At 49.6% G+C, this 12,141-nt stretch overlaps 1 protein-coding gene across 1 annotated transcript in view; it reads right to left on the bottom strand.

The window, feature by feature from the left end:
- Nucleotides 1-261: 261 nt before the first annotated feature.
- The window catches only part of wdr7 (WD repeat domain 7), a gene marked incomplete at its 3' end in the record, with an annotated part of 157,500 nt that continues 145,620 nt past the window's right edge, over nucleotides 262-12,141 (bottom strand). Inside the window, exons 29-30 of the mRNA XM_080847060.1 lie at nucleotides 3,882-3,986; nucleotides 262-465 (exon numbers count right to left, since the gene is read on the bottom strand). Of these exons, the coding sequence (XP_080703186.1) occupies nucleotides 262-465; nucleotides 3,882-3,986 (309 nt within the window). The remainder of the gene's footprint in view (nucleotides 466-3,881; nucleotides 3,987-12,141) is intronic.

The raw sequence follows: 12,141 nt of genomic DNA, 5'->3' as shown, positions 1-12,141 counted from the left end.
CCATCAAATTACACAATTAAAAATAACCACAAAAAAAAAGCAGAAATAGGGAATGGACTTCAAATGTAAACAACTTAAAGGTCGAGTGTAAACAGCGCCACGGTGCTCCCACTGCTTGCCGGGATATGGCCGCTGGGGGTTGAGGGGGCGAGTGGGGTGTTTTTTGGAGGGTGGTGTCAGGGGTGGGTGACCGGGCGTGGTCCGGGCGGTCGAGACGACCTCCAGGTGACCCCAGCATGGTGTGTCACGGCGCAGGGCATCTCAGACCATGAAGCGGTGCTCCTTGCCGTCGTGTGCCATGAGGATGACGTTGCGGTTGGAGGTCCAGATGAGGCGCGCCAGCTTCAGGGCGTTCTGGGAGCCCGGCGAGGCGGGCTGCACCGGCGGCACCTGGTACGTCTTGATGCAGCGCAGCTGTGGCGCCGAGTTCAACATGCCGATACTTCCCAGCAGAGATGTGTTCATCTGAGAGAGAGGGAGAGAGAGAGGGAGAGGGAGGGAGAAATATGGGGGAGGGGAGGAGGGAGAAGGAAAGAGAGGGAGAAAGAGAAAAAGAGAGGGAGAAAGAGAGAGATGGAGAAAGAGAGAGAGGAAGAAAGAGAGAAAGAGACATTGAGAGAGAGAGAGAGAAAGACAGAGAGGGAGAGGGAGAGAAAAATGAGAGAGAGGGAGAGAGAGAGAAAACAGGAGGAGGAGAAAAAGAGAGAGGGAGAGAGAGAGAGAGGTAAAATGAGGGAGAGAAAGAGAAAATAGGAGGGGAGAGGGGGATGCAGGGATGGAGCTTTTAGCGCTTAGCATCTCACATTTTTCTGGATTTCATTTTAATAAAGCACAGAAGAAAAACCTTAGATGGTGTCCAATCTGGATGTTCTGATGACTGACAATGCATGAAATAACAGGAGCAACAATGCGCCTGAAATGATGATCATCACATTCACTGCACATAATGCATCTTCCGGTCCTCTCTCTTAATTGAGCAATGCACATGTTTTGTCCATTAAGGATATTGTGTGGATATGCTGTGGTTATCTGCAGCAAGCCTGAACCAACCTTCCCAAAGGCCTTGATGGATTGGTCATACAAATTCTATTCCACTGCATTACACAACCAACAACACAACCAATGCACACTATGATCGAGGCATTCACATACAAATCTTTCTTCTCAAGCTTGGTTAGTGGAAAAGCTGCTTCAATGATTGCTCATGTGGCCAGGGTTGCCTAGGGCAGTGGAGCCACGCTGGCGTCACTGTGTGAGGGTCTTAGGGCAGAAGGGCATGCTGTTATCAGTGGGGTCCAGAGGGTGTCCAGACGTCAGCGCAGGCCCAGGGCAGGGCAGGGCAGGGCAGGGGAGAGGGGGGAGAGGAGAGCAGAGGGGGAGAGGACAGCATTGATCTGAACATGAGGAGGATGTTTGGGGATGTCGAGATGGACACAGGGGTCCAGAGAAGGGCAACCTTATCCCTGTGAGAGCCCCCACTGCACACACATCCACATGCACACACACACACACACACACACACACACACACACACACACAGAACACAACGTATGTGTATGTGTGTGTTCACAAGGAAATGCAAGTGGTAGCACAGGCGTGCGCACACACACACACACACACACACACACACACACACACACAGGCGCACACACACAACACACACTCACTCAGGAGAGTGGGAGACTGCTCCAGCGTCAGACCCCCCGTCTCTCTCTCTCCGGCGGGGCAGACTGGTGCTGGTGGTGCCTGGGAGCCTGTGGAGCCGGAGCAGTCTGTGTGGAGCTGAGCTGGGGCTGTCTGAGAGCTCATTAGTAGCTGTGGTTTACGCTTACAGCAGCCATTAGTCCCCGCGCCCCCCCCCACACACACACGCACTCAGACAGCCGCCGGACGCACCGGAGCCACGCCAGAGCTGCCACCGCCACCGCCACTGACCTGCCCCGTCTCTCCCTCATCACAAATACCTCATCAGCCCAGTATCCATCTGATCCTAGATCAGTCCTGTCTCTCTCTCTCTGACCTGAGGTTGGTCTTGTGTGTCTCTTTCTCTCAGATCACACATCAGCCTAGACTATTAGACAACACCGCAGGTTGGTTTGGAATGGTTCTATTTGCCTCACTGTTAATATACACTTTCAAAAACGGGAAACAATATAGAACAGTGAACCAAAAAAATAAATACCCACAATATCATGATTACAAACCCAGACATACACAGCTCAGAACGAGACGGGTTTGCCCATGAAGTAATTAAGGATTTCCTTCATAATTTGTTATCACTCCTCAGGTACCTGGCTGCAGACTAACATTTGAGAGAAAGCTTTTCCTCTGATGAAATTCATTTTAAATAACATTTCAATGTAATCTTTCAGCAATATTAGTTTTTTTTACGAGTGTTCTTCTGTAATAACACACAATTCTTATATCTCAGGGACAAATCCACTCAAATGGTCCAAGTGACACCGAGAGAAGCTGATCATGCAATCAAGAGTTAAAATGAGGAGGAAGAGATTATTTTCCTATGGATTTTGAACAAGATACAGATATCCACCTGACACGACAAGCTTAGCTTAAAATGATCACTCTCACCCGCCTCAGCCCTCGTGGCATCCTAGTGTAGCGCACATCTTAATCTCCTAATCTCCCACAGTAATTACTAGTTCGGCCTCAACTCCCCTCCTCCCAGCAGGAGGTCCTGTAAGTCACCCCGCTCAGATCAGCTCAGCCCCTGCACCTCAACAGCAGCCACACACAGAGGATTTGTTGTTGGGCACAACCTGAACATTGCTTTTTTTTTTTTTTTAACAACTTAATTGATAAGCAACACCTCTTCTAGCCAACATTGCCACAGTGGTCGATGACTGGAAAAGATGAAGTGCTTTGAGTGATGAGATAATGGTTGGATATAGATCTGCAGTTCCACACCTACAGTGCTCATGACGTATCTGATGCAGAGGAATCAGAACAGCTGTAGTGCATACAATAACATATGGCAACACAGGCGAGGGCCAGCTGAAGAGTAGCCTGCTCCACTGTGTGGTTATTTGGTGATGACTCTGAAGATTGTATTCCCAGTTTTCCAGGCTTTCCACCTGCAGTACTGCTGTCTCATTGCTAGCCACCGCTAACTATCCTATTGCCGTCTCATGGCTAGCCACAGCTAACTATCCTACTGCTGTCTCATGGCTAGCCACAGCTAACTATCCTACTGCTGTCTCATGGCTAGCCACAGCTAACTATCCTACTGCTGTCTCATGGCTAGCCACAGCTAACTATCCTACTGCTGTCTCATGGCTAGCCACAGCTAACTATCCTACTGCTGTCTCATGGCTAGCCACAGCTAACTATCCTACTGCTGTCTCATGGCTAGCCACCGCTTTCTATCCTACTGCTGTCTTAGGCTAGCCACCGCTTTCTATCCTACTGCTCCTGTTTAAATGTTTAAGTCTTGAGACCACTCAGAACATTATTGTCAGGGTATATGATGGTATCTTAGGTTATTATGGCAAAACCTTTGATAGATTACATTTTCTTTTTCTACATAGTTATATATAGATATAAACAAACGGCATGACATAAAAATGAATAGGGCTCTATCCAGCCAGCTTGATGGCCTTAGTTCTCTTGCCTCTTACATACTGTATAACAGAGTAGCACTCACTCTGCCAGCCCCTCCCTCCCACCCCCTTTCAATCATCACCATTCACCGTCCGAACATCCCTTCCCGAAGAGAGCGCTCTCACCATCCATCTGTGGCCCTTACCGTTTCCACTCAGGCCGGCACTTCACCCCACTGTTCCAGTGGCCATGAGCATGATGGCCAGGAGGAAGAGAAGGAGGGATGCAGAGAGAAACAATAGAAACATTGAGAGGCTCCCTACCTGCCAGAAGGAGATATGGCTGTCTGCGTTGGAATAGGTGGCCAGGTAGCGCCCGTCTGGAGCGAAGGACACGGCTGTGATGGGTCCTTTATGGCCGTGGATGTTCTGCAACGGCATAGAGAGAGAAAGAGAGAGAGAAAGAGTGAAGGATTTCAGTGGTTTTTATTTCATGACACACATTTTCTATCGAGATATTCTGTATGCCTCAAACCATGCCAAATGGCCGGCACCTGGTTTGTTAGCATTCAAATGGTTATCTTGAGCACCAAGCCTTCCAGTCTGCAGCCCTTATATGTATGTGCACTCACACACCTTTCACACCTAGGACCAACTCCCCCCCAGGTAGACCAAATTGTTCTCCCTTCTTGCCAAGGTAGAGCTTACTGTTTCACTTCCCATCTTGTATCCCTCAGACTGACTCCTCTGGACAATCTTTGTTTTTGTGTTGAAGAATTTAGTGAGCATCATGTTGCTTAGCCTGTGTGCTAAGTAATACTTGGCCTGACTTTGTCATTTGCCAGTCACAGAGTCTCTAGCCTCCTCCATTACTCCATCACTCCATCACTCCATCTCAGGTTAAATCAAGAAATACAGCGTTGCCGTTTCTATCCGGGATTTGCCATACAAATGACAATGACAATCAGAAACGAAAGGAGTGACTGCACAGGGGGGTGGGTGTAGAAGGCTTCAGTCATTGTCACAGGGTTTGTCCTGGCCTGACGAGTGACCCACTGACCACCATCTGTACAGCACAACACAGTCAACCCTATTCAGAGAACCAACACGACTGATGCCCACTAATATTTCAGATTTAACAATGTGCATGGGCGATCTGCTTAATATTTAACAATGTGCATGGGCGATCTGCTGCAGATTAAACAATGTGCATGGAAGTCTGCTTCAGATTAAACAATGTGCATGGGCGATCAGCTGCAGATTAAACAATGTGCATGGGCGATCTGCTGCAGATTTAACAATGTGCATGGGCGATCTGCTGCAGATTTAACAATGTGCATGGGCGATCTGCTGCAGATTTAACAATGTGCATGGAAGTCTGCTTCAGATTTAACTTGATGATGCTGCGTCCCCTGCTGAAACTACGATTCATTTTGAGTGCGCAAACCAATTAAGAGGGTGGGGGGGGAGGGGGGGGGCTGGAACATGACCCGTGTTTGCATGCAAAGACATCAGAGAGGGAATATACGAGTAGTGGCACAGACAGACAGACAGAGAGACAGACAGACAGACGCAGGGATGGCCGGACGGACGAGCTGAGACAGAGGGGTGGATGGAGGGAAAGACAGACAACTGGAGAGGCTGAAATCAATAACACACGGGAGAGCTCGGGCTGCTGCCTTCCGTGGCAGAGGGCGGAATGTAATTCCACAGAGATGGAGGAGCTCTAGCATGGAGCAAACCCCACATCCACCGACCCCCCCCCCCCCCCCATAAGCAGCGTGTCTCCGCAGCTCTGAACGCCTGCCTCGCACCGGAGCCGTGGAGCTGAACCCGTTGTGGCAGGCTGTTAGCGGCCGGCCCTGCCCGCTTGTTTGTGCAGCGCGCAAGCGAGAGAGAGCTCTTCAGGTTGACTCACAACCATTACACAGATTTGAGCCTGCAGTCTGGAAGCCCATTTTGGATGGCATATCACAATCAATGGCAGTCTCTGACATAGTGTGGCAGATGCAGAAAACATGTGGGCAGCACTGGGGTGTGGGCAGGCTGGAGGACAATGGTGGAGAGAGAAAAACAAGTACTCGAAAGGACTGATTCGAGAGGTGCAGAGAACCCTGTGCTGGAAGGCACACCATAACACATGAACATTTGAGTATACTTAGAAGAAAGAGGAATAAGAAAGTGAGCGAGAACACACCAGAGAGAGAGAAAGAGAGAGAGAGAGAGAGAGAGAGAGAGAGACAGAGAAAGAAAGAGAGAGAGAGAGAGAGAAACCGAAACCGAATGAGTGGAAGAGCCGTCGAGTAGCAAGAGCAGGCAGGCAGCACCACAGGCACGGTGTGACCTTGAAGCAGCCAGCGTGGAGAAATATATTTATCACGCCTGCTCGCCAATATCTGTCGCTTATTTGCGAGGCGCTGTGTAGCAGTGGCGGAGCAGGGCGGAGAGCGCAGCACCATACAGGCTGCCCCCCGTGCTTGAGACGCCGCAACGAAGGCGGCCATTTTGTGGGGCAGGCCAGAGAGGCGTCCAGCTGCTCCCAGGTCATTAGAGAGGGTGGAGGCCGGGGTGCAGCGTCCATCTGCACAGCCAGGGTGCTGACACAACACTACTCTGTCTCACACACACACACACACACACACACACACACACACACACACACACACACACACACCTCTTTTATGCCTATTTTTCAAGTACCCCTTTGGTTGGGCTGCAAACTGTGCGTAGATGTGGCTGTCAGATGACACAGAAGGGTGTGTGTGCGTGGGGGGGGGGGGACCCAGAGACTTTTCTCTGGGTTTGAAAGACTCAACACGGCTGTCAGCTCCGCTAAAGGAGATGGACACACTCCCAGTAGGAAAGGGGGAAAAGAAAGGTGAAAGGAGAGAAAGACAGGGGGCCTAAAAGAGAGAGAGAGAGAGAGAGAGAAAGAGATAGAGAGAGAGGGGCAGGACAGGCACCCAGAGAGAAGACAAGGACATGGAGAGACACAGAGAGAAGAAAGGCAAGAGAAAGAGGCTGCTAATCTTGTAGAGGGGGGCAGATTTACACCCCCGTGGAGTGACACAGCCTGAAGCCCCTCCAGAGCAGCCCGGCACAGGTAATTACCCCCTACGCTAACACGCTAACACCCTGACACATTTACACCCTCCCGCCTCATTAAGGCCTCATTTGTAGCCATGCTAGCTAATTGGCTGCCTCCCTCAACTGAGACATCAGACATGAAACTGTTAAATAACACTCCCTGACATTAAAGCACTGTGTCAGAGGGTGCTGATGTGAGCGGGTAGTGCACTCGATGACATGACGAGCGGTATGGAGCATATGCAGGGGGCTGGAAGGACAAGATCCTCAGTTTTAGACTTTTAAAAGGAACAAAGTGGGGGATTTAGGTTTCATGCGCTGGCTTGTCAGTATGGCTTTGATATTTCTTGACAGATCTATAGCACCAGGTGTATTTCTCGCCAAAATTGGACATTTTATCAAATGTATTCTTAAGAAATCAATTAATATCTGGAGGAGAGGGAAATGACAAATGCATAACATGCACTTTTAATATATGTATAGAGAGAGAGGTTTGTTAATGTTTTTTTGGACTGACTCAAATATTTATCATCATTAGTGCTGTTATGCATAACACATTTAACCATATCACTAAATCAGAGCTTAGTGGTTCATCAATACTGAAGTAAAAAGGTATTCCAATTCACCCACTCCATGGAGTTTCTACACGGCTAGTACTCTACAACATTAGAAGGCACTGCTCCTCTCATTAGAAGACTGACCTAATCATTCTTCTCTTTCTCTCTATCTCTACAGTTGTAGTGTGTGTGTGTGTGTGTGTGTGTGTGTGTGTGTGTATATGTGTGTGTGTGGTCACGCACACATGCAATTCTTCTGCACTTCATAATCAATAGGACATAATCCAGACAGAGAGGAAGTGTTGGTCCCGGAGAAATAATGCATGTCTGGCCTTTTTCTAATTACCCCACACAACCTTATTACCCTGATCCTTATTCAAAACACCCCCCCCTCCCTCTCTCTCTCTTCAAAACACCTCTCTTTCTCTCTTCAAAACACCTCTCTCTCTCTATACCTCTTCAAAACGCCTCTCTATCTCTTCAAAAAACACCTCTCTGACACACACACACACACACACACACACACACACACACACACACACACACACACACACACACGACTTCTGACGAATCTGTTTGATTTCTACAGCCCCAGCTGCAGACCTGAGACGCCATGACAGACATCAGGGCTCTCTCTGAGGCGCTGTGAGGCGCCCTGCACTGCTGTCTCCATGCCTACCAGCCTTCATGCTCTTCTCAGCAGGACAAAGACAACAAGGGCAACACATCTGGAACATCTGGACGTGTCTTCAGGGCAAGTGCCTATATGTACTGAGTGAATGTCTTCAGGGAAAGTGTCTATATGTACTCTCTGTGTGTGTGTGTGTGTGTGTGTCTGTGTGTGTGTGTCTGTGTGTGTGTGTGTGTGTGTGTCTGTGTGTGTGTGTCTGTGTGTGTGTGTGTCTGTGTGTGTGTGTGTCTGTGTGTGTGTGTGTCTGTGTGTGTGTGTGTCTGTGTGTGTGTGTCTGTGTGTCTCTGTGTGGGTCTCTGTGTGGGTCTCTGTGTCTGTGCGTGTCTGTGCGTGTCTGTGCGTGTCTGTGCGTGTCTGTGCGTGTGTGTGCCTCTGTGTATGCGTGTGTGTGTGTGTCTGTGTGTGTGCGTCTGCGTTTGTGTGTGTTTTGTGATGAACTGGTGAGGCACAGGGGAAGGAAAAAACAACCGTGTGGAATCTGTGGAAACTTAGCAGACAAACTCATGTCCCTGGCATCGATTGTGCTGCCCTCAGAAAGAGCTTTCGGGGAGATCTGCCATATCCACCTGTCTGTGGGTCCAGCCTCCTCTTGCATCCAGGCCCACTGTTTTCCTGCTCAATTATTTAACTCCTCTTTGCTCCTGCCTGCGAGCATATTGACTTTCTGTAAAGCGCTATCTCGTGCTCAAAAATATGGGGGAGCAGGTGTTTTCCGAAAGATGTGTTGATTCCGATCTGGATGCGGCCAGCAGACTCCACTCCTTCCCCCAGCTTAGTGAGTTTTTCTTCTGTTATTTGTATATTTTAAATATTTATTTCATTTTTATCAGTGGGGCCCAGCAAGGCTACTGTGGCTGGGGTGTCAGGGGTGGGGGTTGGGGGTGGGTGTGCCTTAGGGCGGGTCATCTCTCCATGCCCCAATGCCTTTTGACACGCAGAGGGGCCGTTGCCATGGGAACAGAGACGCTGCTGTGCCAGGGGCTAAAATGGGAAGCAAAGGGTACGGGGTGTGCTTTGGGTGGGGAGGGGAGGGGTGTTGAATACTAACACAGGAGGAATCACTCGGCCCTCATCAGCAGGTTTGCGGACAGCAGCCTGGCCAGGCCGGAGATGTGGCAAACACTGCAGCCATGATGGCGTATCTCTGGCGTCATGTTGGTTAGCTGCTAGGCTACGTCACACCTCTATCCTACCACGCCGGCTCTGCCTTTCACCCAGACCACACTTCAGCTCTGTGACTACTTCTGCTGCTGGCTTAACGGCAGAACAACAAGGCCTATCCATTCCATGTTTGTACGCTGTATACAGAAAGACGAGGCGTCATAACAGCCCCATATTCCCTCCTTGAACAGGCTGTATTAAAGGGGCTTCTGACTGGGAATTGAGCGGGGAGGATTAACACATGGGTCTTACAACAAGACACACACACATCACTGCGCTTCTCCTGTACAGCCATTCAAAACCTCACACAGCTTCAGTCTGATCCTGTCATTATGTCCACAGGATGGGCTTGCATCAGCATAGCAAGAGGCCTTACAGAGGTGCGCAAGAAGACTACCTCAGCCCTGCCGTCTGCTCTGATCGCTGGGTAGCAGTGGGAGGTGTGTGTGCTCACACACACACACACACACACACATGCCAGGAAGAAGCCTTTTCACCTTCTGCATGCAAACAGAGGGAGCTCCATCTTCCACCTCTTCTTGATAACCGTGTCAATCCAGCTGGTTGCAGTGTGTTAGCTCTGTCATTCAAACTGTGCAGTATTCTTTTTGAAATCTCTTCATCTTTTCTGTATTACATTGGCCTTGTTCTTGTATGTGTGCGCACAGGCAGGCAGGCAGGCGTGAGGGATGGAGAGGCGTTGAGAGGTGTGAAGGCTCTGGCTCTCTCTCTCTCTCTATTTTACTCTCTCCCTCTTTCTCTCTCTCTCTCTCCCTCTGCATCTGTCTGCTGCTGTCACAACCAGTGCGGCACACACACACAGAACAATCATCAGAAACACATTGATCCACTGTGCTGTGTGTTCATGCCCAAATGCCATAAATCACACACACACACACACACACACACACACACACACACACACACACACACACACACACACACACACACACACACACACACACACACACAATCAAGTGTGTGTACACAGCACACACACGCGTATGTGCGCGCATGCATATGTTTGAGCACACATCCACACGCAGGCACGCACAAAACAAGCAGACCTTGACATAAAAACACTAACCAAAGAGAGCATTGTGTTGTGCCATTACAAAGAGAAGATCGCCATCAAATCACACAGAGGCCTTGACACACACACACACACACACACACACACACACACTCACACCTCAATACCCCATTGCGGTGGGGGTATTAAAAAGCAGAGCTTGTATGACCCTAAAATGAGCTCTAGCACTCGCATCTTCAGGCTCTGGTGACAGTACCCAATAAAGCTGTCACATTAACATGGCACATTCCTGTGAGCCGCACTCATAATTATGGCTACATTTCGGGTGTGATCGGATCAAGCGGTGCGGTGCTGGCAGCATCCTCTCTTCCAGCGGCGCCTAAATCCCCACCGGCGGCTCAGGGGACAAAGACAGCAGCGCGTGTAACACAATAAGCCTTCCTACCAGTCATTCTAAAAACTGGTTAATTGTGCCACATAATAGTGGGATGAGATTAGCTGCTGCACTCACCACTTGAGAATGAAAGAGAGAGAGAGAGAGAGAGAGAGAGAGAGAGAGAGAGACTGTGTGTGTGTGTGTGTGTGTCTGTGTGTGTGTGTGTGTGTGTGTGTGTGTGTGTGTGTGTGATGGTGCAGAGAAAATAATCTTCTGTGATTAAAGTCAAAACTGAAATGAAAAATCCAGCGCTTCATTCAACCACTTGCCAAAAAAAAAAAAGAAATTCAATTTCACCTCAGCTGAGGGCCAAAAGACAAACACCACATTTAAAGAGGAGAAATCCAAAGAGCGCGAGTGAAACGATCAGGGGGCTGGAAGTGTTAAGAACACATAACCAGAGAGGAGCGATATTACAGAACGCAGCTTTCACCCAAGCCGTTAGTAATCAATGATTTATGATATCCCATCTGCTGGTGGTCCCCATCTGTAGGTGCAGTGGTTCTGAAAAATACATGGCTGGCCTGAGCACGAGGGGAGAGCCAGGCTGGCAGGCAGGCAGGCAGGCAGGCAGGCGTCCATCTCACCGGTCACCCTCGATTGCAAATCTGATCAATCCGTCCATCAGAAATCAGCCAGGCACAGGAAAACCATTTAAGGGTTGCCCATCTTATTACCACAGGTATCAGGGGAGTGCTGTGCACGCGTGAGCGTGTGGTTATACCAGCGTGTGTGTGTGTGAGACAGAATTAATGCGTGTGTGTGCGTGTCATTTCATGTATCATCTGTGTGTGTGCCTGTGTCAAGAGTCTGTGTATTTCTGTGTGTAAATTTGTGTGAGAGGGTGAGCGAGGTGTGTCTGTGTGAGTGGGTTGAGTAAGAGGTAGTGTGTGTATGTGTGTGTGTGAGGGTGTGTGCGTGAGTGTGTGAGGGTCTGTGTGTGTGAGTGAGTAAGGAAGCATGTATGTGTGTGTGTGTGTGAGTTGGTTGAGCGAGAGGTGGTGCGTGTGTGTGTGTGTGTGTGAGTGTGTGAGTGTGTGAGTGTGTGAGTGTGTGAGTGTGTGAGTGTGTGAGAGTGTGAGAGTGTGAGTTAGGATTTGTGTGTGTGTGAGTGGGTTGAGTGATAGGTGGTGTGTGTGTGTGTGTGTGTGAGTGTGTGAGTGAGTGTGTGATTGTGTATGTGTGTTATTGTGTGTGTGAGTGTGTGAGTGTGTGAGCATGTGTGTGTGTTTGAGTGAGAGGTGGTGTGTGTGTGGCGAGGGCTGCCACGCTGCTGGATTGAGGTGTCTGAGCGATGATGGACAGCGGGCTGGCCCTGCTGAGGACACATGGACAGGAAGGGTCTCGAGCTGCGCTGTAATTGGGCTGCCTGTCGCCAAGGGAGACGGGGGGATACAGGTGTTGGAGCCTCTGAGGGCACACACGTGTGCACGCCACTGCAGAGCAGTTTATCAATCTCCTTTAGAAGCACAGACAGAGAGAGAGAGAGAGAGAGAGAGATAGAGAGAGAGTGGGAGAGAGAGAGAGAGGGAGAGAGAGTGGGAGAGAGAGAGAGAGGGAGAGAGAGAGGCGGGGAGAGAGAGAGAAGGAGAGAGAGAGAGAAATAAAGAGAGAGAGAT

The sequence above is a fragment of the Sprattus sprattus genome, assembly GCF_963457725.1.
Source record: "Sprattus sprattus genome assembly, chromosome: 11".
NCBI classification, from domain to species: domain Eukaryota; kingdom Metazoa; phylum Chordata; class Actinopteri; order Clupeiformes; family Clupeidae; genus Sprattus; species Sprattus sprattus.
The sequence above is the reverse complement of the archived record's forward strand: the minus strand, read 5'-3'. Positions and strand labels throughout refer to the sequence as shown.